The sequence below is a fragment of the Mytilus trossulus genome, chromosome 4, assembly GCF_036588685.1.
Source record: "Mytilus trossulus isolate FHL-02 chromosome 4, PNRI_Mtr1.1.1.hap1, whole genome shotgun sequence".
Lineage (NCBI taxonomy): Eukaryota > Metazoa > Mollusca > Bivalvia > Mytilida > Mytilidae > Mytilus > Mytilus trossulus.
In genome coordinates this window covers 73,691,353-73,715,370 of record NC_086376.1, presented here as the reverse complement: position 1 = coordinate 73,715,370, position 24,018 = coordinate 73,691,353, and the positions used below count along the sequence as shown (strand labels likewise).

The 24,018-nt window shown below is 31.0% G+C and overlaps 1 protein-coding gene across 1 annotated transcript; it reads left to right on the top strand.

Moving 5' to 3' along the window:
* Positions 1–211: 211 nt before the first annotated feature.
* LOC134715942 (zinc transporter ZIP1-like) lies at positions 212–19,425 on the top strand. The gene is made up of 2 exons (XM_063578508.1): positions 212–275; positions 17,310–19,425. Exon 2 carries the CDS (start codon positions 18,303–18,305, stop codon positions 19,410–19,412), a length of 1,110 nt encoding a protein of 369 aa, XP_063434578.1. The 5' UTR covers positions 212–275; positions 17,310–18,302; the 3' UTR covers positions 19,413–19,425.
* The last annotated feature ends 4,593 nt before the right edge of the window (positions 19,426–24,018 follow it).

The following is a 24,018-nucleotide window of genomic DNA, read 5'->3' as shown; positions in this document are numbered from 1 at the left end:
ACGAAACATCCACTAATCATACATCTATTTACGTTTTTCCAAAGTTTAAAACTGTACAATTTATTCTGTTTACATTCTATTGTAGTTGATATTTTATTAATAATCTATTGGGGAAATATGTAAATATCATAGATTTTAGTAATACAATACTAAACAGTTGGTTGTTCCTTTGTTCTACAATCGATTGTCTTTTAAGTACTTTTAATGGTTTGTATATTTTTTAATATGTTGACATCTGGCAGATACTTGTACGTTTCGAGGATATCATCAAAAAGGTATGTTGAAATTTATGTCATTTTTCATTTTAGGCAGCACACTTAATGAATCAGAAAATTATTGACACAGCACTCCTATATATTTTCATTTGAATAAATGGGAATATAGCTCATACACTAATGCCACTGCAACCTAAAGAAAAAAAGAATCAAAATATATATAGGGAGCAACATGAATAAAGATGAGAATCGAAATGGGGAATGTGTCAAAGAGACAACAACCCGACCATAGAAAAAATATCAGCAGAAGGTCACCAACAGGTCTTCACTTATAGATGTTGAATATAATTGAATATAATTGAAGTCTTCAATTATAGAGGGTAATATACAAATAGTAATTATGGCGTCGGTGATAACTATGTTCAGGTTAACGTATTTGACGTTAAAAGCTGTAATATCCCATTGTGTGTAGATCTAAATAGACACAATCACAGGGAAGACCGATGGAAGCAGCAATTATGCACTATATTAAACCATTTGTAATATAATTTCTAAAAAAAAACAGGTTTCGTTCAACTTTTAATCAAGATTGAATGTTTTCTGAACGTTAAAGTATACAAAAAAATAATCAAGATAAGTATGTGAGCGTGTCTATTCTCGATGAGAACGTCACATGTTTCTAAAAAAAATAATAACTGGCTTATGTTAACTTCGTAGCATTTTCTGACTTGTAAATTACTGGACTTCAGTCTTTCCTAAACTCTTTTTCTTTAAACAATTTGAATTCGATAAGAACTTTTAAAAACATGGTTCCTAAATGAAATAAACTTTATAGTTATTGAAGAAATGATCATTATCGTGATAGATGGACTGTCAATAGCACAGCCCGTGTATCACGATAATGACATTTTTTTAGGTTGTGCATATATAAAGACCGTGGACGTCACATGGATAAATGTCTATTTCTTTTCTGAATCAAATTTCGAAAAAAAAATGCTGGTCATTGGTCACAAAATTCTAACTTAAGTGGTCATTCGACTCTCAACAAGTAATGTGTACATTATTTTGATATACGCATTCGGTATGCAATTGCTTGCAGATGCTACATGAACCAGGGTTATATCACAGAACGTCTCGATATTTCATTTTTAAGTCCATCGGGAGATACCAAGACCTTGTTGATACATTATTCGTATTTAGTTCACAAATAATACATGGTGGTATTTTGATATGGATTCTATGTACTGACGTTGTTTATCGTCTTAAAAACACAATGCTGACTACTGTTAACTTATTTATAAATATTTTTTTCTATCGCAGTATACTACTGTTGCCTTTATTTACCTATTATGTCTGTTTGTTTTGCTCACACATAGTGGTCAATATATTGGAATTTATTAGACTGGCATACAAGTGACGGTGGTTCAAGACAGCTATACAACCATATCCAATCACCCATTTTCTACGTAAAGAAAAGTCAGGAATATTACCATTTTTTTTTCATTTGTATGTGTTCCAACTTTTTTCCAATTTGTTATGGGAATTTCAGTTTTGAATTTTTCTAGGAGTTCGGTATTTTCGTTGTTTACTTTTTATATTGATCTGTTACTGAAACCATCCTATAACTATACTGCAATAACCTTTAAGTACATGTCACAGGTTGCAAATATGGTTAATCCATACGAAAATAACTAGAACAGACTTATTTGAACGTTAAAAACCGATATGGTCATAAAATGTATGTTAAAAGGATGTTTTCAGTACGTTTAATCTTAAAATGTCATTTTAATTGGGTTAAGATATAAAGATAACTAGATTTCTTGTAATTGTATGCATTTACTAAAAAGGAATTTGATTCTAAAATAAAATTAAAAATTTACCCCGAGTTTTCAAAGTACATATATAAAAACAGTTTTAAACTACAGACTTTGGTATGGTTTGTGTTGCTTAATCATCCTAATTTTATGGCCAATGTCATTTTTCATTTTTTTTCTTTGGTATGCTAATAAACCTCTATTTTTATCATAAAACAAATGCCAAATTAGAAGTTTAACAAAAAATGAGTTGGGAAAGTCAAATGTTCATGTCAGTTAGAATCACAGAAGGGTTTACGCAAATGTATAGAATGGTGTTTGATAGGGTATAATTAAGGAATATAAGTTCTGTAGTTGAAGAATTGTCGCCGTCAATTGGAGATTTTTTGTTCCAAAATGCAGTTTTGAATTAATACCTCTTAATAAGACATATCGTAGAAAAATATCATTTTGGTAAGACCGAGGGTCTTAAATATTAGCGAAAAGATATTTGAGTATTACTGTTCTGGTTGTTGTGTTGCCGTTTTTAATTGTATAACGAAAAAATGATGAAGTAAGTAAAGTAGACAAAATACACAATAATAAAAGTATTTCATTAAATTAAAAATGCACATATAAAACCAATAAGTGATAACAAAAATAACAGTATTTCATGAAATTGAATATTAAGATATAAAAGCAACCAAATCTCACATGAATACAAATTAAAAATGTACACATAAAACCAATAAGTGATAACAGAAATAACAAAAAAAATAGTATTTCATGAAATTGAAGTATTAAGATATAACAACAACAAAAGCTAACATGAATATAAGTAAACCATTGACAAATTATAAAAAATATCTTCAGTTATGAGATTTTGTAACAAAATACCTTTTTCCAAGAAATAGTGCAATTATCCCGCCCTTCTTTCCATCAAGCCAATTCACAGAACCCAGAAGGTTTTTTATTGGACTTATTTTTGAATATTGTTTGTCTTGAAAATGCACGATGTACTAGTAATTGCCACTGGATGGTAAGTAACCAATGATAACTCATCAGTAAATGTCATTGAAATTTAAATGAATTATTTAAAAAAAATAAACCCTGGAACATGGAACAGAAAATATATTGTTATATTTTGAGCTAAATTCTATTACTAGAAATTCAATCCTTCTATATAAATACACTGACTAATAAATGACATTAAAGATACAATATTCGTTTAGTTTTATAGAATAGTCTAGACTTTTATCAATATGTATCTTCATTTTTATTTCGAAGCATATGTTTATTGAACAAAAACATATCTATCCACCCTTTAACGTTTTATTTACTAATTACGGAAGCAATAAAAGATATAAATAATTGTTTTAATTGTCATTTTAATACATGAACTTACTTTAGGCAAAACCTTTTTTTTCGCGAATGGCATAACTTGGCATTTAACTCTCTTTGATAAGACTTGAACGTCGTAAATATATTCAATTATCTGCTATATTGGATTAAAATAAAAGCATGAAATTACTTTGTTTTAAACATTGTTAAAGGCTAACAAAAAATATTAAAAACATACAATTGTGCTTTAAATAATCTTCCTACGCAAGTTTTTTTTCTTTTTTTTGGCTGAAGAAATCATATTGAATATAAAAATAAAATGTAGAATGATTGCTACTGAGACCAAAAACCGTAGAAGTAAGCAACAACCGAATGACCTTCAACACTCACCAAAACCCATACTACATATATATCGACTCCTGATTCATTTAAAATAATATATAGAAAATAATGTGTCTGAGTAAACTAATGTTCTCGCTCAATATTGCTTTTCAAACGAAAATGGAATTACGGACGGTCAAGGGAAAAGTTAATGCGACCTGTTGCGGGGCACCACAGAATTTTTTTTTGAAAATATGGAAATACGTACAGAAACAAACGATTTTTGCCGGTGATCAACCCTCACCTTATCTACGGCAGTAGTGTAACAGCACAATTTAAGAACAAAATAAAATAATCTGTTGAAAAACGCTTAATTCTCGAAAAATCGATACATAACACACACACACAAAAAATAATTAACGAATTATATTGACAACGATATGTGAATAAAAGAAACAGACCTAGTTGTTAATTTTTCCTTTGGAATTGAGATGTTCCTTTGGCCTCATCTTACGGTGTTTATATTTCACAAGTACTAAAAGTTCGCTATGCCCGTGTCTGTTGTGACGTTTTTACTATTATAAACGAATGCAATCTATGTTTAACTGGTAAATTATTAAGCCAGGGATTTCGTTACAACAAATTTCTTAAAACCTTATTAAATTCTTCCATCGATATAAAGATTTGGCTTTGAACTGTGGAAAACTTTTTTTCAAACGGGATAGCACCTCCTCATTTATACGGAAATGTTTACTGTGCCTGGAAATGTAGAAATTATCCTTGTAAAATTATCGATCCTTCAAATAGACTTATCGATCCTTTAAATAAACTTAACGATCCTTTAAATTAACTTGACGATCCTTTAAATAAACTTTATTGCAAAAGGTTATCACTTAAAATCTGTAATAAGATAATTAAATATTGTTTTTATCGGTATTAGTATTAGTTTTGTTATCAGTAAATGAAAAGCAAAACTAAACAGTTTTGTTATATTATTGTTATAAACATAATATTACACACATTCATGGATCCACAATCTGTCCATACCAGTATCTTTGCATTGCACAAGGTCATGTTTTTTTTTTCTTGGACTGTTCTTGACGTCATTACACTAAATCCATTGGGTGTGTACTGATTAATAATTTAGTCCTAGAACCATGATTTTTTGTTAATGAGTTGTTATTGGCTTTGAACTAGCTGTCAGTAACGGCGAGTACTCTCAGATCTTTTTGTTGTTGGGATATACAAGTTTCCAGCCACACGTTCACTCTGTGTTTTTGTTAGATATATTTCTATTTTTATCCATCTGACGAGTTAAGTCTTTTTCAACTGATTTTTATAGTTCGTTCCTATGTTGTAATGATAGACCACTGTCCCAGGTTAGGTCAGGGTTGTGATCCCGCTAGCATGTTTACCCCGCCACACTGTATGTATGTGCCTGTTCCAGGTCAGGAGCCTTTAATTCAGTGATTGTCGTTTGTTTGTTTGGTACATACGTACGGTGACCTATAGTTGTTAATTTCTGTGTCAGTTGGTTTGTTGTGGAGAGTTGTTTCGTTGGCAATCATACCACATCTTCTTTTTTATATAATAGGTTAAAATGTCAAAAATAGTGAAACAACTGTCAACTTTGTGTTTTGACCTTACTCATTATATAAACAACCAAATGTGTAACGTTACAAAAAAGCACAACAAGGTATATAGTAATACCACATTCGCAAAAATAAAAGACAAAAATACAAAATTTTACCATAGAACAATAACACAATAATGGGATGTATAAGTACAGAGCCATGTGAAATGCATACTAACCTGATATGACCTTACTCACAGCAGTTGTCCATTCGTTTGATGTGTTTGAGCTTTTGATTTTGTCATTTGATTAGTGACTTTCCGTTTTTATATTTTTTCGGAGTGCCGTTTGTTTGTGATTTTAATACTTACAATCTAACCCGAAGTGCATATAGTACACCAGAATTTAAGTTGTTTTATTTTTAGGTGTTTGTCTTATATATGAGAAACTATAATAGGTAGATAGACAAAAACTTTATGAGCCAATAATGATCAGCAAGACATGGTCTACAAATAAGTCTCTATAATTAAAATCGTTTGATGACTCCTTATTGGATTTTATTTCATAGGTGTTACAATTCATGAATCTTGCATCTAAATTGCAACTAAAATACGCAATAATGTTGTAAATACTCAATTGTTACTGATTTCTCATTTTATATTCAACTAAGATTAGAAATTACACCTTTTGCATAGACTGATGCAAAAATAGATAAATTGTAGGAAAGTGAATCGGAATGATTTTAAAAAACTGTTAAGAAATAATTTCAAATTATTTTAACTTGTGCACTAGGCCGGCCTCAAAGCAAAAGGCCTCTAACTATCGATCATACTCTTTACTCAAGAGAGGCTTTTACTAGGGACTGCTATTGTCTGTTTTTTTTATAGCTCGATATGCGGTTTGAATTTTGAATTATGAACGCCGTCCGGTGCCAATAGTTATATAGCATACACGATATCATTTTTTTTCTGAACCAGTTGCACATTTCAACAATCAATGACTCTTTAGTGATGCTCAAGGCCAAAATATCTGATTTAAAAGATTGATTGCTATAAACCAAAAGAAAAAAGTTAGCCAAAACCAGACTAGGAATCGGAGCTCCGCATGATTGGAACATGTTTATTAAGAAATACACAAAATTCACGAAAATACCTAGCAAGTTGAAAATACATAAATCTAATACGTCAAACTCATATAAATATATACTTGTACATGAAAACATGGTATATTTGTTTTAAAAAAAAAGACTTGTTTTCTTCTAGTTACTTTTACCATTAAGTCTATTTTTGACATTATACATTTGACATGATTCGGTACTTATACATCCCGTCATTGTGTTATTGTGCTATGGTTAAATTTGTGTATTCGTGTCTTTTGTTTTTGATAATGTGCCTCGTCTATATGACTTTATGTTAATCTTTGTTGAGATATTTGCTTATTTTTTTTTATTAAGTTATTAAGATTAAATCACAATGTGACAGCTGCACTCCTATTTTTGACATTTATACCTATTATGTTTTTGTTTTGTTCACCGATCATTGTCAATATAACTTCATGTAATGCGACTGTCATACAAGTGAGAGGTTTATCTAGCTATTAAACCAGGTTTAATCAACCCCGGTGTTTGAGCTATTGATTTTGTCATGTGCTGAGGGCTTCCTGTTGAGAATTTCCTCGGAAGTTCGGAATTTTTGTTATTTTACTTCTGCCAGGTCATACATATATTTTAACAGTGAGGGTTAAAATCAAGTGACTTGTCAAAACTCTTTCTAAAGATTAAAGACAACTGACAGTATTAACTGAGCAGAGTAAGGCGTTTTAATCCCTAATGGTTCTTGTGTAAAATAGTTATTTTCTCCTTGTGGTGGAACATGCTTGGATCTAGAAAGAGTTGTTGCTCATATTTCAGGTGATATAAGTTAATAACTTGCTGTGACGTTTACTTCCTGGTTCTGCTTATCTTTTATAGCGTGGCATAACGTGCATTTTTCTTCTTTCCTCTGATGATGTCTAAATTTCTTTTTATATCGAAGGCGAAATTCAATAAAAATAATTGATGCAACAGTTTGAAACTTAAAATTATAAATGTAGTACACAGCAGATCGGGTCTTTGTCTATGTTTGAAGCGCAATTAAACTATCTTGACTTTAAAGCTTAATTCAAACGTACACAAAATTCATTATGAATTATTTATATTAAAATCAAAGTATTAATTGGCGATTTTAATAATTAGTCCGTGGCTTTTATTTCTTCTTTCGTATTCAATTATCTTGATTATGCCTTACGGTGACTTAACTTCTGTATCCCACAAGGTTTCGTTTGTAACAAATTGATTTAAATATTTCTACATCACTGAATTCAAATGCTGATTGAATGTAGAAACCCTGAAATCGTATTTCACGCCAACTAGAAATAGAATCACCCCATGACCATCTTATTAAAACGGCAGAAAAAGATCAATAACTATACGGTATAAGATATTTGTTTTTTATAGAATTTGTTTAGACTTTTTAATTGCACGGATTTAGAAATCGTACATTACTAATTTGTTCCAATTTAGCGGCTTCCAATATTTAACAACTTGTTTAGAAGGTCGATATTAAATGAAACCAAGAGAAGCAGCCATGTTTTTTTAACAATTTTTATAAATGGAAAATCGTTACCAAATAAACAAAAATGAGCTGAAAGTTCAATCATTCTTTAAAAGAGACAGAGATATATAAATTCATAAATCAAAATCACTACGTACTCTTAAAATTCCAAAAGGGACAACGCTTTCATTAATGTAATAGAGCTAATATACACTATTTAAATAAAGGCAACAGTAGTATACCGCTGTTCAAAATTCATAAATTAATTGAGAATTGTTTTTTAATCTGTCCTCTTCATAACTTTGTTGGAGCAGCTTCTGCGTTAGGCGTACTCTCTTGTATATGAAGTCCGTATAGTATGAGCATGGACGAGACTTACGTTTCAATTGAGATGGTAAACACCATACGAAGGAAGGGACAGAGGGAATGTTACTACTTAGAAATGGAAACAGTTTATGTATAATAATATGATACCATTTTTGGATTTAAAATATAAGATATGGGAATTTTTTTATTTGCAAAATCATTATATTAATTAGCATCTTTAAATGTTTACCACACACAATTTTTGCTAGAAATCAGTATTTAATGTAGTTTTGTATTTTGCTTCTTTAATAGTTGAAGTAATTTATAAAGAAAACCTTATTTTTTTTATATAGAAAACAAAAAAACAAACTATAAAGAAATCAAACAGTCTCACTTTTGTCGAGCAAATAACGAAAGTCACAGGAGTCTGCTGTCTGAGTCGCGATGAAAAATCAAATTAAATATAGAGTTTTACAAAACTTGGACAGAAGGTTCAAGCTAAATTAGGATCAAAAGACAGTTACAGTATCTAGAGAATATTGAAATATTTTCTCTCTCATTTTTTCATCTTTTACTGATGAATCATGGACTAAGGTTTTTTTACAGGTAATATTTATCCACAACCTTAAGTTAAAGACTAAGTCTTATTGACATAAATAACTTTGTCAACCTCCGGAGAACATTTTGGAAATGGAAAGACGTATTTCCGTCTTTGTTTTAATTTCACACCACGTCTCAATGCATCACTTAGACTGGCTTAAAAGAATAACAAATCCTGACAACAGACCGGAGATGTTCGGTTTGAAAATTTAGAAAATTGATGGAAAGCATTAGTGACTGTGAGGAAAGGTAGAGATATCATGATATTCATCAATTTGTTGCCAAGGTCTTAATTGCCCTTAGCAGTTTCTAGTCAGTCGTAGACGGTAATAGATAGAGAATCCCATTGCAGCTCAGAGCTAATAACTTCGCCCTTTAAATTTGTTGTCTGTTGTTCAAGTAACATCGATAATGCGTTTTATTCCAGTAGAATTACTTTGTCACTGAAATTAACTGTGGTATTATCTATCTATATTGTATGTTCGTAATAACTTTGGCTTCCTCTTGAAGTTTTATCACTCTGAGAACACTACCGTAATTACTGATCATTTAATAGATCAATATGTCGCCTTATTTATATTGCAAATGGCATATATCAGATAATGAGTTATAAAATTAATCGATTCCTAAGCCGTTTTTTTGTAAATAATCGCATAAATGACGTTCATAATCCTATTCAGATATCTCAGGGTACCCATTAAAAATAAAATGTATTTTTTTTAATGATCATGCTTTCTTGCTTATTGTCTTCGCAAATTAATATCCATACGTCATCCTGTTATCCGCACATTCTTAAGTAATGTTACGAGTACGAGTTGAAATTTATTTTTTAATTGTCCCTGGTACCTCTTTGAATTTACCTTCATTTAAATCAAGAATTGATACTTAAATTTATTGCCAATTACTAGTACCACATTTCCGTATTTTCAATTGGCACTGTTCTCATTATAGGTAAGGGTGAACTGTATGCATAATTAGGTATCTTGGTCTTGCCCTTTTGGTAATGAAATCATAGATACCTATTTTCATTTTTCAATGACATTTTTGGAAATCAAATTGGAGTCTACATATAATTTAATTTTGAATGTTTCGCGTCTTACGATTGGCTGACAGTATTTATCTATCAGCTCATAGACATAATATTGTCATGTGATCGTGACGTCATCAATATTTTTTATGATTGATAAGGAATTTCTGTAATATTTTTTCTGTCCATTCGAAATAAAATTAAACAAATGTGGTGCACAATTTAAAATCCCCCCCATACGATTTATTCAGTATTCAACACAGTTTTTTTTAATGTTTTTATGTTATTTCTTCATAGACAGAAAAATATTACAGTCATTCTTTAAATAAATTATAGAATATAGAATGGAAGCGCTGAATGTCTCAAAGGACAACAACCCGACCAAAGAGCAAAAAGAAATAATACAATGCCAATATTTCCAAGTATTTATTGCAAATTAACATCGTCTCATATTTATCAACCATAAAAAAATAAACGTAGCAAATGTAATTTTTCGAGGCACGAAGGATGATCAATGGAAATAAAGACAATAACAATTAATAATAAACGTGACGACAAAATAGCTGGTTATCAGCTCTAAAGACTTTAATAAAGGAATAGGCTAATTTCAATTACTCATCAAGCGTGCTCAATTCTCATGCTTTAACAGAATTCATCATCATTTCAATACCGATATCTGTAACAAGAATTCTCTCCAGTTCTAATTAAAAGTCGCAATACAAGATGCAGTAATGTATTCATTAAAGCATGGAAAAGATCACAGTACGTCGAATGACATGACGTTGCCCGATCTAGCCTCATTACATTAACAAGCACTCGTACAAGTAACCTTATTCATTTTTATTCATATCAATATCTAAAGAAATGTAGTAATATTTTGTTCTGTGTGAATATAAGGATCGTATGATTGATGGGATGAGAAAAAGTTGATTACACTTCCCTGGCTTCTGTTATCTTGAACAAACACCTCTGATCATAATTCTCTTCCGACATACAGTCGTTTTGTTGATATGTTTCCTTCACGCTATTCTCTTACTTTAATCAAATGTTCGAACAAGACTTGTATGGTTTTGTATATAAATTGTATTATTTCTGTACGAACCATTAGTAAACATTACAGAAATTGTATTCCGCGATGATAATTTAAAAATTGAATAAAGGAATGAAATAAGTAATATGTAAATTCATTTAGGAACGAGATGTTATTTGCTTCTTTTTTATGTTTTTAAAGACGTTTGTCTGGATTTCTATTTGTAACAACAACAAAACGAAAACAATCAGTTGAGACCACTGTTTGATGTAGAGTTCAAAGCTGTGAAAGCAGCTATAGGCATAAGCGACTGCATCTGTTACCTAGAAATATAAACGCCAGAGACCACATAGATGCTCTCGATTCTTAGTCCTCATAGATAATTTCGTAAGTCAACAATACTTTTAGTATGGAAAAACATTATTCAATTCTAGGAAATAAACTTTAACTAGCTCTCAGTACCTGCGAGTACTCTAATAAGTTAAACCTAGTGTGTTTGTCTTCTCGTTTTTTGTTTGCTAATTGCCGAACCTATACAAGTCAAACATTTTCGTCCTTTGGTCTCTAATGGCAGATTAGCTCACTGCAAGCATACCAAACCTAATTTCTTATGTTTAAGACAACAGTTTTGTTAACGTAGTCATTCGTTAAGATTATTTAAATTACATACAATGTAGTTTTTAGTATTAAATGAATTGCTTCAATAAAAAAATATCCCTATAATTACGTCTGTACAAAATCACAAGTCATAAAACGGCGGAACACTTGTAGGCCAACAGTTTACACCGTGAGAGACATAGCCACACTGTATAATGAAAAAAAAACCAATTAGCTTTTCAAATGCTTTGAAAGATTCAGAGCAGTGGTGTAGTGTTTAGTGCATCGGTTCACATCAGGGACTTGATTTTCGGCTCTCCCTTTGACACCATTTGCAAGTATGGTCTTGATAAACGATGATAATCCGTTGGAAGAGGACGACAAATGCTGACCCGTGTTAAGAGAAAGACATATATCTTGCACTTAAAAAAAAACCTAGAAGATTTTGAAAAAGAGCAGGATAATGCCGCTACAAGGCAGCACTTGCACCCGCTAAGTGGACAGGGATCAATATACGTTGCATTAATAACTTGTTTCTTAATCCACCAGAAATAAATATGTTTAAACTATAAAACTATAAAGATTCAGTAGTTCAATTCAAGTATTAAAACCCAAAATAGAAATGCAATTTTTTTTTTAATTTTCCTCTCCTTGGTAGCCAAGACAATAATTAGAAATTGTTCCATGATTTTCATTAAATCAGTCCTTGATATATTTGTACTTGTAGGTTTTGATTAAATTTTTCTAAATTGTTGATATGAATTATATTTAATAAACATGATAAAACTGTTTAAATCACATGAGGATTCTAAAGACATGATGTGTCAATGCTTAGCCGACAATATTTTTTTTAGACATGACAAAGAATATGAATAATAGAAATTCAATTTACTTTCTTTATCTCTAAAAAGCCACAGAAATTCAATTTCTTTTCTTAAATTTATGGATTAATAGTAATTGATGATTTCTTTTTTCTTCCTCAGTAGGTTTTATTTTTCTCATTAGTCTCTATTATTTTAATGTGCTTGCTTAATCTTCTGGTGAAAATGTTGTCTTCAAAAACTAATCGTGAATTCGTTTGCTCAATACCATAGGGACAAATGAATCACTGAATTTCTTCTTCCCAATGTAAGTTTCTTGATGGGATATTTCATCTTACTATCTAATTTACACAGTTGTCACTTTTTTTCATAGGAAAATTGATGCACAGAAACCATCAGAGCAATTTAAGAAAATAAATCATTTGAAAAAAAAGAAGACCAAAACAAGAATATTTAATCAGTCTAAAGAACGTCTTTTAACGTTGTATATACTGAATCCATTAATAACATTTTACTTTTATTCTACGACCATTCATCCTGTCTAAATATAAATGCAAAATAGTGCTGAAAACTTAACACTAGCTAAAGTAATGATTTTGTCTTGCAAATCAATCTAAATTGCGATCTGTGACTCGAAGAGGAACCGAGTCCAAAGTTCAGAACGATAAAAGTATTGCTGTATTAGAGTTAATACAATAACGAACATCGATTCTGGGTGATAACTTCAAGCGTTTCATTGTATCTGCTTCCCGATTACATGATGGGACTCTTGGGAATCTAGACTAGGAATATTTATCAATGCTTCGACAGTGACTGCTTCTTGGGTTACTGAAAAGAAATCATCCATTAAGATGGAAGTCGGAAAATTAAAGGTTAACCAAATGGAAAACGCAAGATTTATAGTTTATTTCTATAAAAGGTTTAACGATTTTTATTGCAATTTCTTGTTCCAGACTCCCCTTTGTCATAAAACATTATGATGTATGTATCATACTAGTTTCTAAAATAAATGTAGTTATGAGGACACTATGGCATTTTAAAAATATAATGATATATGAACTTTCAAATAATGGAACATAAAATTTTTAAATGTCATGATTTTCATCCTTAGAACTTAAAAAAATCTAAAAACGTTAAAGTTAAATCGATTTTACATGTTTGAACTTTAAGCATGAGTTTTTTTTTAATTTGCTAAATGTAGACGCATGCATTAAAGTAATTAAAAAAATATATACAAAAGGTCTTCTTTTGATTAAAGTATGATTTGTGGTCGTTTGACAAACAAAAAAAGGCATAGTAGAACTGTTGTGCTATGTAAAATAAAACGAGATCTTTACGGTTTTTTTTCTTTCAAAAAAACAGATAGCCATAAAAATGATGAAAACAAGTCGCAGATAAGATCTTCCATAAGTCAAACCGATAGAACAATGTATGCGAATATTAATTTACAATTTTATTAATAAATATTACAAACACGTTTTTATAATTAAAAATGTGTCAAAAGATCGAAATTAACAATTTTAACAGCTTTTGAAATTTAATCTGAGTGTACAAGAATAAGTCTGGCAAGAAGTCAGTCCTAGAATAGCTAGCGCGATCAAACAACAACAATCCTACAAGAGATACTGTTCAATGCACTAGAAGAAGAAAATAATATTGTTTCTCAGTTTTTGAAATATTTGTGCATTCTTTTCGAACACAAGTTCGGTCATTGGACGAATTTATAATGTTCGACGTCCACTAAAGGCATTGAGGGTTTTGCTATTCAAAATGCATAGGAACGTGAATAAAGGTGTAAGTTTTTGTTCCTTGTTCATGGCATTGCTATAAATTTTAGATGAAGGTCTGCAAACAATGAACGTTAGCTTTTGTCTGTGGTTTGTCAAGCGTGGGAAGGGAGTTGTTGTCAAGTATAATTTTATTTTACAGCTTATTAATTTTCAACGATATCGGTGGACAAGGAACAATTCATAAACTATGTTTCTTAAACAGGCATTACTTGTTTTGAGATAAACTAGTTTGAAAGCACACTATAGATCTAAAATTTTAACAGGACTGACCGATTGATAATTGTGGCTTAAGGTCCAGATGCCAAAAAATTGCTAAGGCAGTTATGACAATGCAGACAGTAAACACTTGCTTACTTAAATCGGAGAGTCTTTAAATGGAAAATCTAATCAATGCTTTTGCTTACCACTTAATTTAATGGGTATATACAACTTAATAAAAAAAATGTGCCGGATCGCCAAGACAAGAGCTCCACAAGTAGGAAAACATAAAATGAAACATAAAAGTAAAATAATCCATTAATGACATTAGAACATTCAATAAATAAGGACAGCGTCTGAAATAATGCCACGAATAAAGTCCTAATTGTTCTTCTGTTCTATACGTGTTGTTCAATTTAATGGAAATTTATGAAGATTCTTGGCATCCGAGGCAATAAATACCAATACTGTTCAGTACTTCGAATCAAATTGTGGCCGATGGATAATCAGAACAACAATCCCATTTGAGACTTAAAAAATCGTATCTATAATGTATTTTTAGGGTTATTGTTTTTTGTAAATTAGACAACAAACTGTAGTAAAGTTGGCAATTATATTGGAGAAAACGGGCTATTTCTGAATATTATGACCATAAAAAATAACGATAAGATTGTAAAGTGTGCGTATGTAATTTTTGTTAAATAATGCAAGAGAGTTAATAGTTCTTTTGATTCAATACCACGAGCTTTAAAGTACAAATCATTTTTTTTTATGTATTGTAGACTGCATAGCAGTTAACATTTTACTATGTCTTTCAAGATGTCCTGATAAAACCGAGTCAATGCCAATTTCTAAATGTTTAATCAGTCTGAGCATATCCATTACATTTGTTTATTAACGCTCCGTTACATACATTTACCTAAAATCAACTGTATGCGTATTATTGAAAACTGATTATTGTTTTAACGTGTGTACTTTAGCTGTGTCAAGTAAACATTGTTGGTCTATGATTAAGATGCGACTTTCAAACAAGTTAGAGGTTTAGCTAGATTTAAAACCAGGTTTAACCCAACATTTTTTCTTAAAATGTCCTGTACCAATTCAGGAAAATGGCAGTTATTGTCAAACATTCGTTTCTGTGTGTATTGCATTGTCGGTTTTTTTGTTCACTTCAGTGTTTTTGTTATTTCGTTGTTTTCCTCTTATATTCCCTTGGTCATAGTTTGTAACCTGGATTTTTTTTGTCTTAAACGAATTATGACTTTCGAACAGCGGTATATTACTGTTGCCTTTATCCATATAAAAATAAGAGACGAGATATGATTATAAATAAGACATCTTTCTACAAGAGTCCAAATGACTTCAATGTAACCAACTTTACGCTACCGTATATATAATAAAAGAAAATATAATATGTCAGACAGAAATCACTTAACTACAGGCTGCTAGTGTATTAGATGATTCTGATATATAATTTCATTCGATTAAAACGGTCTTGGATTAATGTTGAAACAGGAACACAGATTTGGGTGTAGATGTGTCAAGTTGTTGTCTTGTATCACAGATTTTATAGTATTTTTTGAGTTGTCGTTGTATTACCTTTACCAAGGTTTGTTGTCTCTTGTTCAAATGTGCCATGAATAATTAAATTTGTTAAGGGTTTCCGTTTGGAATGAATATTAGTTGTATTTGACGAAAATATCATTAAGGTTATTTCCGTACCATACTTGAATGGCATCCTCAAAGTATAAACTGTAAAAATGATAGTGTGTACCCCTTCACGCTAAATTTCCTGTTTACAAAACTTTGAATATTTCGAAAAAAACTAAAGATTTTCTTATTTCAGGCATAACTTCATTACCTGAGTCGTATTTGGCACAACTTTTTGGAATTTTGAATCCTCAATGCTCTTCAACTTTGTACTTGTTTGGCTTTATAAATATTTTGATTTGAGCGTCACTGATGAGTCTTATGTAGACGAAACGCGCGTCTGGCGTACTAAAATATAATCCTGGTACCTTTTATAACTATATATGATAATAGTCTGTGCAGATGTTACCCATCAGTGTTTTCTAAGATATTTGTGATTGTTCCTATTATGCAGCGCCTATTGATAAAAGTCGTATGAAACTTCAAATTTAAAAAAAAGTTAAATATGATCTATATACTAGAATGTCTAATTTTCACTTAAAAACGAGTGCACGTCACAATCCCCCCTTATAAATCAAGTGGGATAATGATATGATGGTGCCAGTTCGTCCTTCATGTTTAAAGTTATGGAACAAGACATAAACAAATTACTCAACATGGTTTGAATCCATAACATCGACTTCTCAATTATTTGTCGCAGGCAAGGGCAATGCAAAAGGTGTCTCATTTAACAGGAACTAAAAATTCGACCGAATCATACCGGATGTTTTTTGTTGGAATTCGTATTGTTCAATCTACTAAAAAATTGTTTGCTTTTTCGATTTGTTTTCTTATGCGATGGCATTGTCTTTTTTACATCGGCAATTCCATGGTCCATTTTTTCCAACATGTGGATTTCGATTATCCCTATTGTATTCTAATACTTTCTTTATATTGTTATTTACATCCATGAAATAACGCCTTACTTATTATTTGAAGAATGTCCTGCAAATGTACGTAAACAAATAATTCCATCTTTTTTTTGTGTACATGTATACATAAGACATGATACATAATGTATTCAGTGTCGTTATGAAATGTGCTTAGGAATATATATTTATTTCTTTTAAAAGACTTAATCTGATGCACTTTTCAAAAGGCAACTTTCCGTTGTGCTAATTTGTACACAATTGTAGTAAAGTGTTATTAAAAGGTTTTGCTTCGATTTTGTTATAAAAGATATGTATTGAAGCTGTTTGCCTGCTAAAAAATGAAAGATGTAAATCATTAATACTTTTGAGAAACTACTAAATAAGTGAATGTCAATATTGACTTTTGGGTATTTTATAATCTGATCCTCTACAAAAATCAAGAATATCTATCGAAAAAAGCTTTAAATTTAGCCTCAGTTCAATAAACTGCTTTCAAAGCATTTATCTTACAATTTCGATTCTAAATTGTCAATTCTTTTTTTCAGATAAAAGTCAACAGCTTTTAAAAACCAACAAATCTGCCAGGTAGAACGAAAACAGATAAGGAAACTATAGAACACTTCAACGGTATCGAAACATCCAGTTAGATTTTCTATTCAGTAGTCGAAAGGCAAATAATGGAATCAATTGTGGTATCGACCCCTTTGAGATGTTGTGTCATTATAAAAAGACCCGATGACAATTAGAACAACAATACAAGAATCACGTGACTATTGGCAGACACTCTTATAAACAATTACGGGCGTCAATATCATTCGCTATTGGGAATCATATTTATTACGAACATATTAGGTTAACTTGGAAAGACATACATTATTGAAAAGAATATCTCAAATCACTACTATCCCGCCTGTTGTTAACACGAGATCATACTTCGGAAATATTTTGATTTCTAATGTCGTCTGCTGAATCAAAACTTGACACATTTTCCGAGGATAAATATTGACAATTAGACATTAGCGGTGATTAAAGAATCTTATTACTCGTAATTCTCCAATGAATATTAAAGAAGCAAAAACTACTTATTGAACCAACGACATAAGGAAACAGTAATTTGTTTGTGCATTTATCCATCTAAATTGAACTCCGTATCTCAACAAACTGATAGGAACACACTGATAAAATTGTGTTGTCTCAGACGTTTGCCAATTGGATTATTGTATTTTTTTCTTTATTCTCAATAAGGATTGCTAAATCTTAATTTGATTTTGATGGCAGATAACAAGGATGTAAAAGTTAAAGTCATCGATATAAAAAAAGTATAATGATGGTATTTGAAAACAATTTAATCAACCAATAGCAGCGCGCGCATAAGTCTAGATATTCAGACATTACTTGGATTGGACATACTATATATAGAGAATTACTTTTCTTTCAGTCTGTGATATACTCTTGACGACAATTTACATGATTTATTACAAAGGAAAAATTAAAACATTTAATTTCACTGTTTTATTAAAAATATCTGATAATTCCAAATGCCACAGGGACAGGTGGACATGGACGTGGTTGTGGCCAAAATATTGTCACTTATCATTCTGACAGTATGTACCGTACTTTTCGGACTTTTCCCGTGTAGACTAATGCAGTATTTTGCAAAAATAATCATATCAAAAAAGAAAATGTTCGACTATATGATATCAACAATGAAATGTTTTTCTGGTGGAATATTCCTTGGAACCTGTTTCCTCCATCTTATTCCAGAAACAAGAATCAAAGTAGGAGAAGTTATGATGCAGATTCGTTCGGATTCATCATATCCGGTAGCAGAACTTTTAACAATGGCGGGATTTTTTGGTGTGATATTTACAGAACACGCAATTAGAGCTTTATACAAAAAGGTCCGAAGACTCACGAATAGGCAAAATGATTGGAATAGTAATGAAATTTTACCAACATTTGGTTGTGGTTCGAACTATAGAGAAAGTCAAAGTGAGTTTGACTGTCATAGTGTAAACACAGGTGTCCAGGATGAAACTTTAAAACTTGAACATGCCAGCGATGTACATGAAGACAATCAGGATATAATACATGATACATTGACAATGGAAATAGAGCCTGCACCTCTTCAGGACATGGAGGTGAAAAGAGTTGTGTCCGAGTTCAGTCGCGAAGGAGGGGATACAAGTAAAGGACAAATAAGGTCTGTTCTCTTTATTACAGCTTTATCGTTTCATGGTGTGTTCGAAGGAATGGCATTGGGTCTCCAAAGTTTAGAAAGTAACGTTTGGGTATTGTGTTTTGCTATAACAATTCATCGTGGAATTTTGGCGTTTGGCATGGGACTTCAACACATGCAGAATGAAGAGAGACATAGTACTATCGTATTTAGTATCTCATCCTTCGCTGTCATAGCAGCTCTAGGAATTATTATAGGTATTGCCATTTCAACTGGAGCTCAACTTTACACTGACGTTAATGTTCCGAATGCTATTTTGCAAAGTCTTGCAACGGGTACGTTATTTTATATTATATTTTTTGATATACTTTATAAAGAAATGACTGGAAACAAAGATGTTAAAAAGATTTCTTGTACATTTGTAGGCTTCTCTGTGATGGCTATTGTGTTCGCAGTTACCAGACAATAAAAAATAATGAATATGTTTTGTTCTACTTATTTTATTCCATTTATGATGGCTATAAGTTATCGATATTTGATTTCCCCTCTCTAATCATACCAATATTGAGCATGCAATACTTTACACTTATTCCGATGCATGATTGCCGAGAGTGCCGAGTAGAACACGTTATAATTTCCTGTAATTTTGTGTCTTCTTATCAAATAACATGGTGCTTGCGTTTTACTTTACGAATGTAGTTTAACTCGATGTAATTTGGGCCTTTTAGTCATGCAATAAACAAATTGTTCTAGACAATATTCACCAGAAAACGCAATAAATCATTCTCGTTATGTTCTTCGGGGATGATTCAAAGTAGAATTATGAAGAATGTGCGTCCATCATTGAAGAAGAAGGATACCATTATTAACTGTTGGTCTTTTTTACACAAGACTGAAAAAATTATAAACAATCATGATGACCCTATAGAAATCCCGTTATATATTTACGAAAACAATAAATAAAACCATGCAAATAATCAGATCGGTGGGAACACACGCAACTTAATATAATAAACAAAACCATGCAAATTCTCAGATCAGTGATAAAAACAACTCAACCAATTACATCTATGGCTCAACTAATAATAAATAAAACCATGCTCAAATCAGTGGGAAAACACCCAACTAATGATAAATAAAACCATGCAGGTGCTCAGATCAGTGAACAAAAACAAACAACTTACAATTACAGATAAAACCATGCAAATTATCAAATCAGGGGACAAAACACATAACTTACAACAGTATTGGCATAAGTGTTTGATTGTTTGTGTTGCTGAAACCCTTTTCAGGAAGATAATTGGTTTAAACAAATCTACATAATTTCAATTGTAGTATAATTGTAGCAAGTATAGTTACATGTATTACATTTACGTTTAAAACTTTAAGAAATGAAAATGACTTAATGATATGTCATCAAAGTAAATATCTATATGCAACAATTGTGGTTGTTTTTACGATTCAGATTAGAGAAAATGAGTATTATGGTTACTTTTACTTATTTTCTACAAACACATCTACATTTACACATACAGAAAGTATGATACAGAGAAAAGATCATGTGCAGAAATGACAGTGAAAAAGATTATCAACATGCCAAAAATTATTCAGAAAAGATGAATTGATGCGTAAATCTGAAAAGTAAAACAGGGAGAACACTTGAAAGCGCGTATACGTATCATTAGGAAAGGGAAATTCTCTAAAGATTTAGGACAGTGTCCGGTATTCCAGAAGTACCATGTAACGTTAAGGGTTATATATAGAATTTTTTCAAATAAGAAACCGAAATACATCACTCCACATTCTTTATAAAACTGTCCCAAATCCGAACCCTGTAATTCATCGGTAGTTGTTTGTTGCTGTGTGCCATATTTGTTTTTCGGTTATTCGTTTAGTGTTTGAGCAGATATCATACCGTTTGGCTTTGCTTTTGACATCACTACAAAGTTTTACACACATAAAACAAACAGCAGCAAAGTATCTTGTACAGCTACAAGGGAATCATGAGTGACAATTCGTTATACGTTACGACTAAAGTAGGATTAATGCAATAAAGAAATTTGAAAAAAGAATTTTATAACTGATGTTAAATAAAATGTTCCAATATAAAAAAATACGTTAAAGCCAAGGTATTATTTTTTGGATTTTATCAGTGCTTATTATTAAAAATGCAGAAGTCTGTATGTAAGTCCTTTTGAATTATTGTATCGGAAACCATCTAACTAACGTTATATATCTTTGTAGCTCTAAAATTTACACACAAATACTGAATATTTTATAAATACATGTTTTCCAGTGAAAGAAACATATGTCGCGTATTCAATTGATCATAAACATAAATGATTTTAAAGATAAAAGTTATAAATATTTAATGTTTAACATTTGCTCATATTTGTTTTTGACGTATCACTTACCATTTAACGTATTTTGAGAACAATTGGATGTTAAAATCTGAAAATAGGTTTAAATTCAGAAGACTTGTCAAATATATTGAAAAAAGATTTTGAATTAAATGAATATTTCATACCATTAATGGCAATGTAATTAAAACCGCCGATCGATTTATTTATTTTCCCCAACATATATGCCAGTTAAAACTTTTAATATAGTATATAGATATAAATATAATTCTGACTGTGAAAAGGTCTATTAAAATAGAAAATACGTGTGTTTAATTGTCAATAAGACAACTCTCCATTCGACAGAGACCAATGAACATAAAAGTTAACAATTAAATATCATCGAACGGACTTCAACAAGATGAAAACCCCATTGGGGAATATAATATTATAAACAAGTTATCTATACATGGGGTTAGACATATGGTAAAGATAGTTCCTGTCTGTTGTTGAAAAAAAACAGACGTTGATCTTAAATTTTATTTTAGGAGAATAATCTCTTGACCACATTGCGAACTTTAAGCAAAAAGGGAAATAAATAAATAAAAAAAAAACGAAATTCACTTTTGAAGTATAACACCTTCTGCTTCAAAAAAATATTTTAAAAACTATTACAAGAAATTATTTAATATCTAAGCAATAATTTTCAAGTAACCATGTTTTGTCCCGCTTCCCTCATTGACAAATCAGAATGATAGCTGAACTTAATAAACTTATGCTGCTGTTGACTGTGCAATTAGCCATATATTACTTCTTATGTAAATATAAACTTAAAAATAATAATTTTGATTGGCAATGTCGAAGTTGCCACTTCTAAGTTCACTTTAACTTCATTTCGTGTCATTTAAAAAAACAATCGCAATGCTCAGCCTGTAATTCAGTGGTTTGTTTATGTGTTACATATTTGTTTTTCGCGTTCATTTTTTTACATTAATAAGGCCGTTAGTTTTCTCGTTTGAATTGTTTTACATTGTCTTATCGGGGCCTTTTATAGCTGACTATGCGGTATGGGCTTTGCTCATTGTTGAAGGCCGCATACGGTTACCTATAGTTGTTAATGTTTGTGTCATTTTTGTCTTTTGTGGATAGTTGTCTCATTGGCAATAATACCACATCTTCTTTTTAATATCTTCTGCTTCGTGTTTGATTTTGGCTTTTCAGCTTTTTTTATTTGAGTGTCACTGTTAATTCTTACGTAGACGAAACACGCATCTTTCGATGCTTTGTATCTTTGATGATTTTTCATATAGACTTTCTTTAAAAAGAAATTTTTTATTTTATAAAATTTTTAGAAAAATCAGGCCATTGCATTAATGTGTTACACTACTGTAAGGAAATGAGATGTGCTAATGATCAAACAATGGTTCCCATAGAAATGACCTAATCACAAACATATACTAGTACATGTAAAATAAGCAAAAGTTTTAAAGTCAATAGACAATGACTTAGGGGTCAGGACCGAATAATCTCCATTGAAATAAGATGTGCCAATGTTTATACAAATGCATACAACATATAATTGACCTACCACTTGTGGTTCACCATAAACTTGACCCAATCACAAAATTGTACATTGTTGACACCGCCGACGACGTTGGAAACAACATTCTCCGTCAAGGCGAGACAAAACGCCAAATAAAGTGAGAAGTTGAAATAAATCTTAGTTGCTGTTTTTGAGAAATGTAAGGGAAACTTTAAGATTCAGGCACAACACAGAGGGCCAAATATTTTTTTTAATAGAAGTATTAAGAACTGAGTAAAACAAAACTCCAGAGTTCCAACAGTGAATTCTCGCAGTAAAGGTAAGTTTTGATGTAAACTATACAAAGACAAATTATTACTAGTGTAAAACCATTCAAACGGGAAAACCAACGGTGTCATAATCTTCTAATATGCCGTCTGACATTAAAATGAATGCTAATGACTGTTTTTAAAATATTTTTAAAAAATCAGATTGTTTGAATAAAATTGAGAATGGAAACGGGGAATATGTCAAAAAGACAACAAACCGACCATAGAAAAAACAACAACAGAAGGCACAACAGGTCTGGCAAGTCATAAACATTGTTTAATCAGAAAAAAAAAATTCTTTAGAGTGTTCTTGTTTTTAAATGTGCACAACTGATGCATGAAGGTTCAGAAAAAATGGAAGAAACGTACAGTTTAATAAATTTAAATGTATTTGTTATAATCAACGTGTTTGAATTTTAAATGCAAGTACCGGTTATAATCTTCCAAGTTCTAAAATTATTGCTTGTACATAAATTAGAAGGTAAACAAGAATATGTCCCCAGTACACGGATGTCCCATCCGCACTGGCAATCATTGTCTATGTTCAATGGACCTTGAAAATGGGGTGATCTTTAATTTGGAATTACAATTAGAAAGATCATATCACAGGGAACATGTGTACTACGTCAAGTTGATTGGACTTCAACTTCATCAAAAACTACCTCGAACAAAAACTTTAACCAGAAGCGTAACAGACGGACGGACGAACATTAATAGTACATAAAAATGAATATAAGCCTTGGTTATGTAGACACCTGCAACAATTACCAACTGACGTACCGAAAACCAAAAAGGTCAATAATGATTAGATAATACACATTTAAAAACCAGTTTGGAAAATAGTCATCATTCATTCATTCATTCATATCTTTAATTCCTCATAAA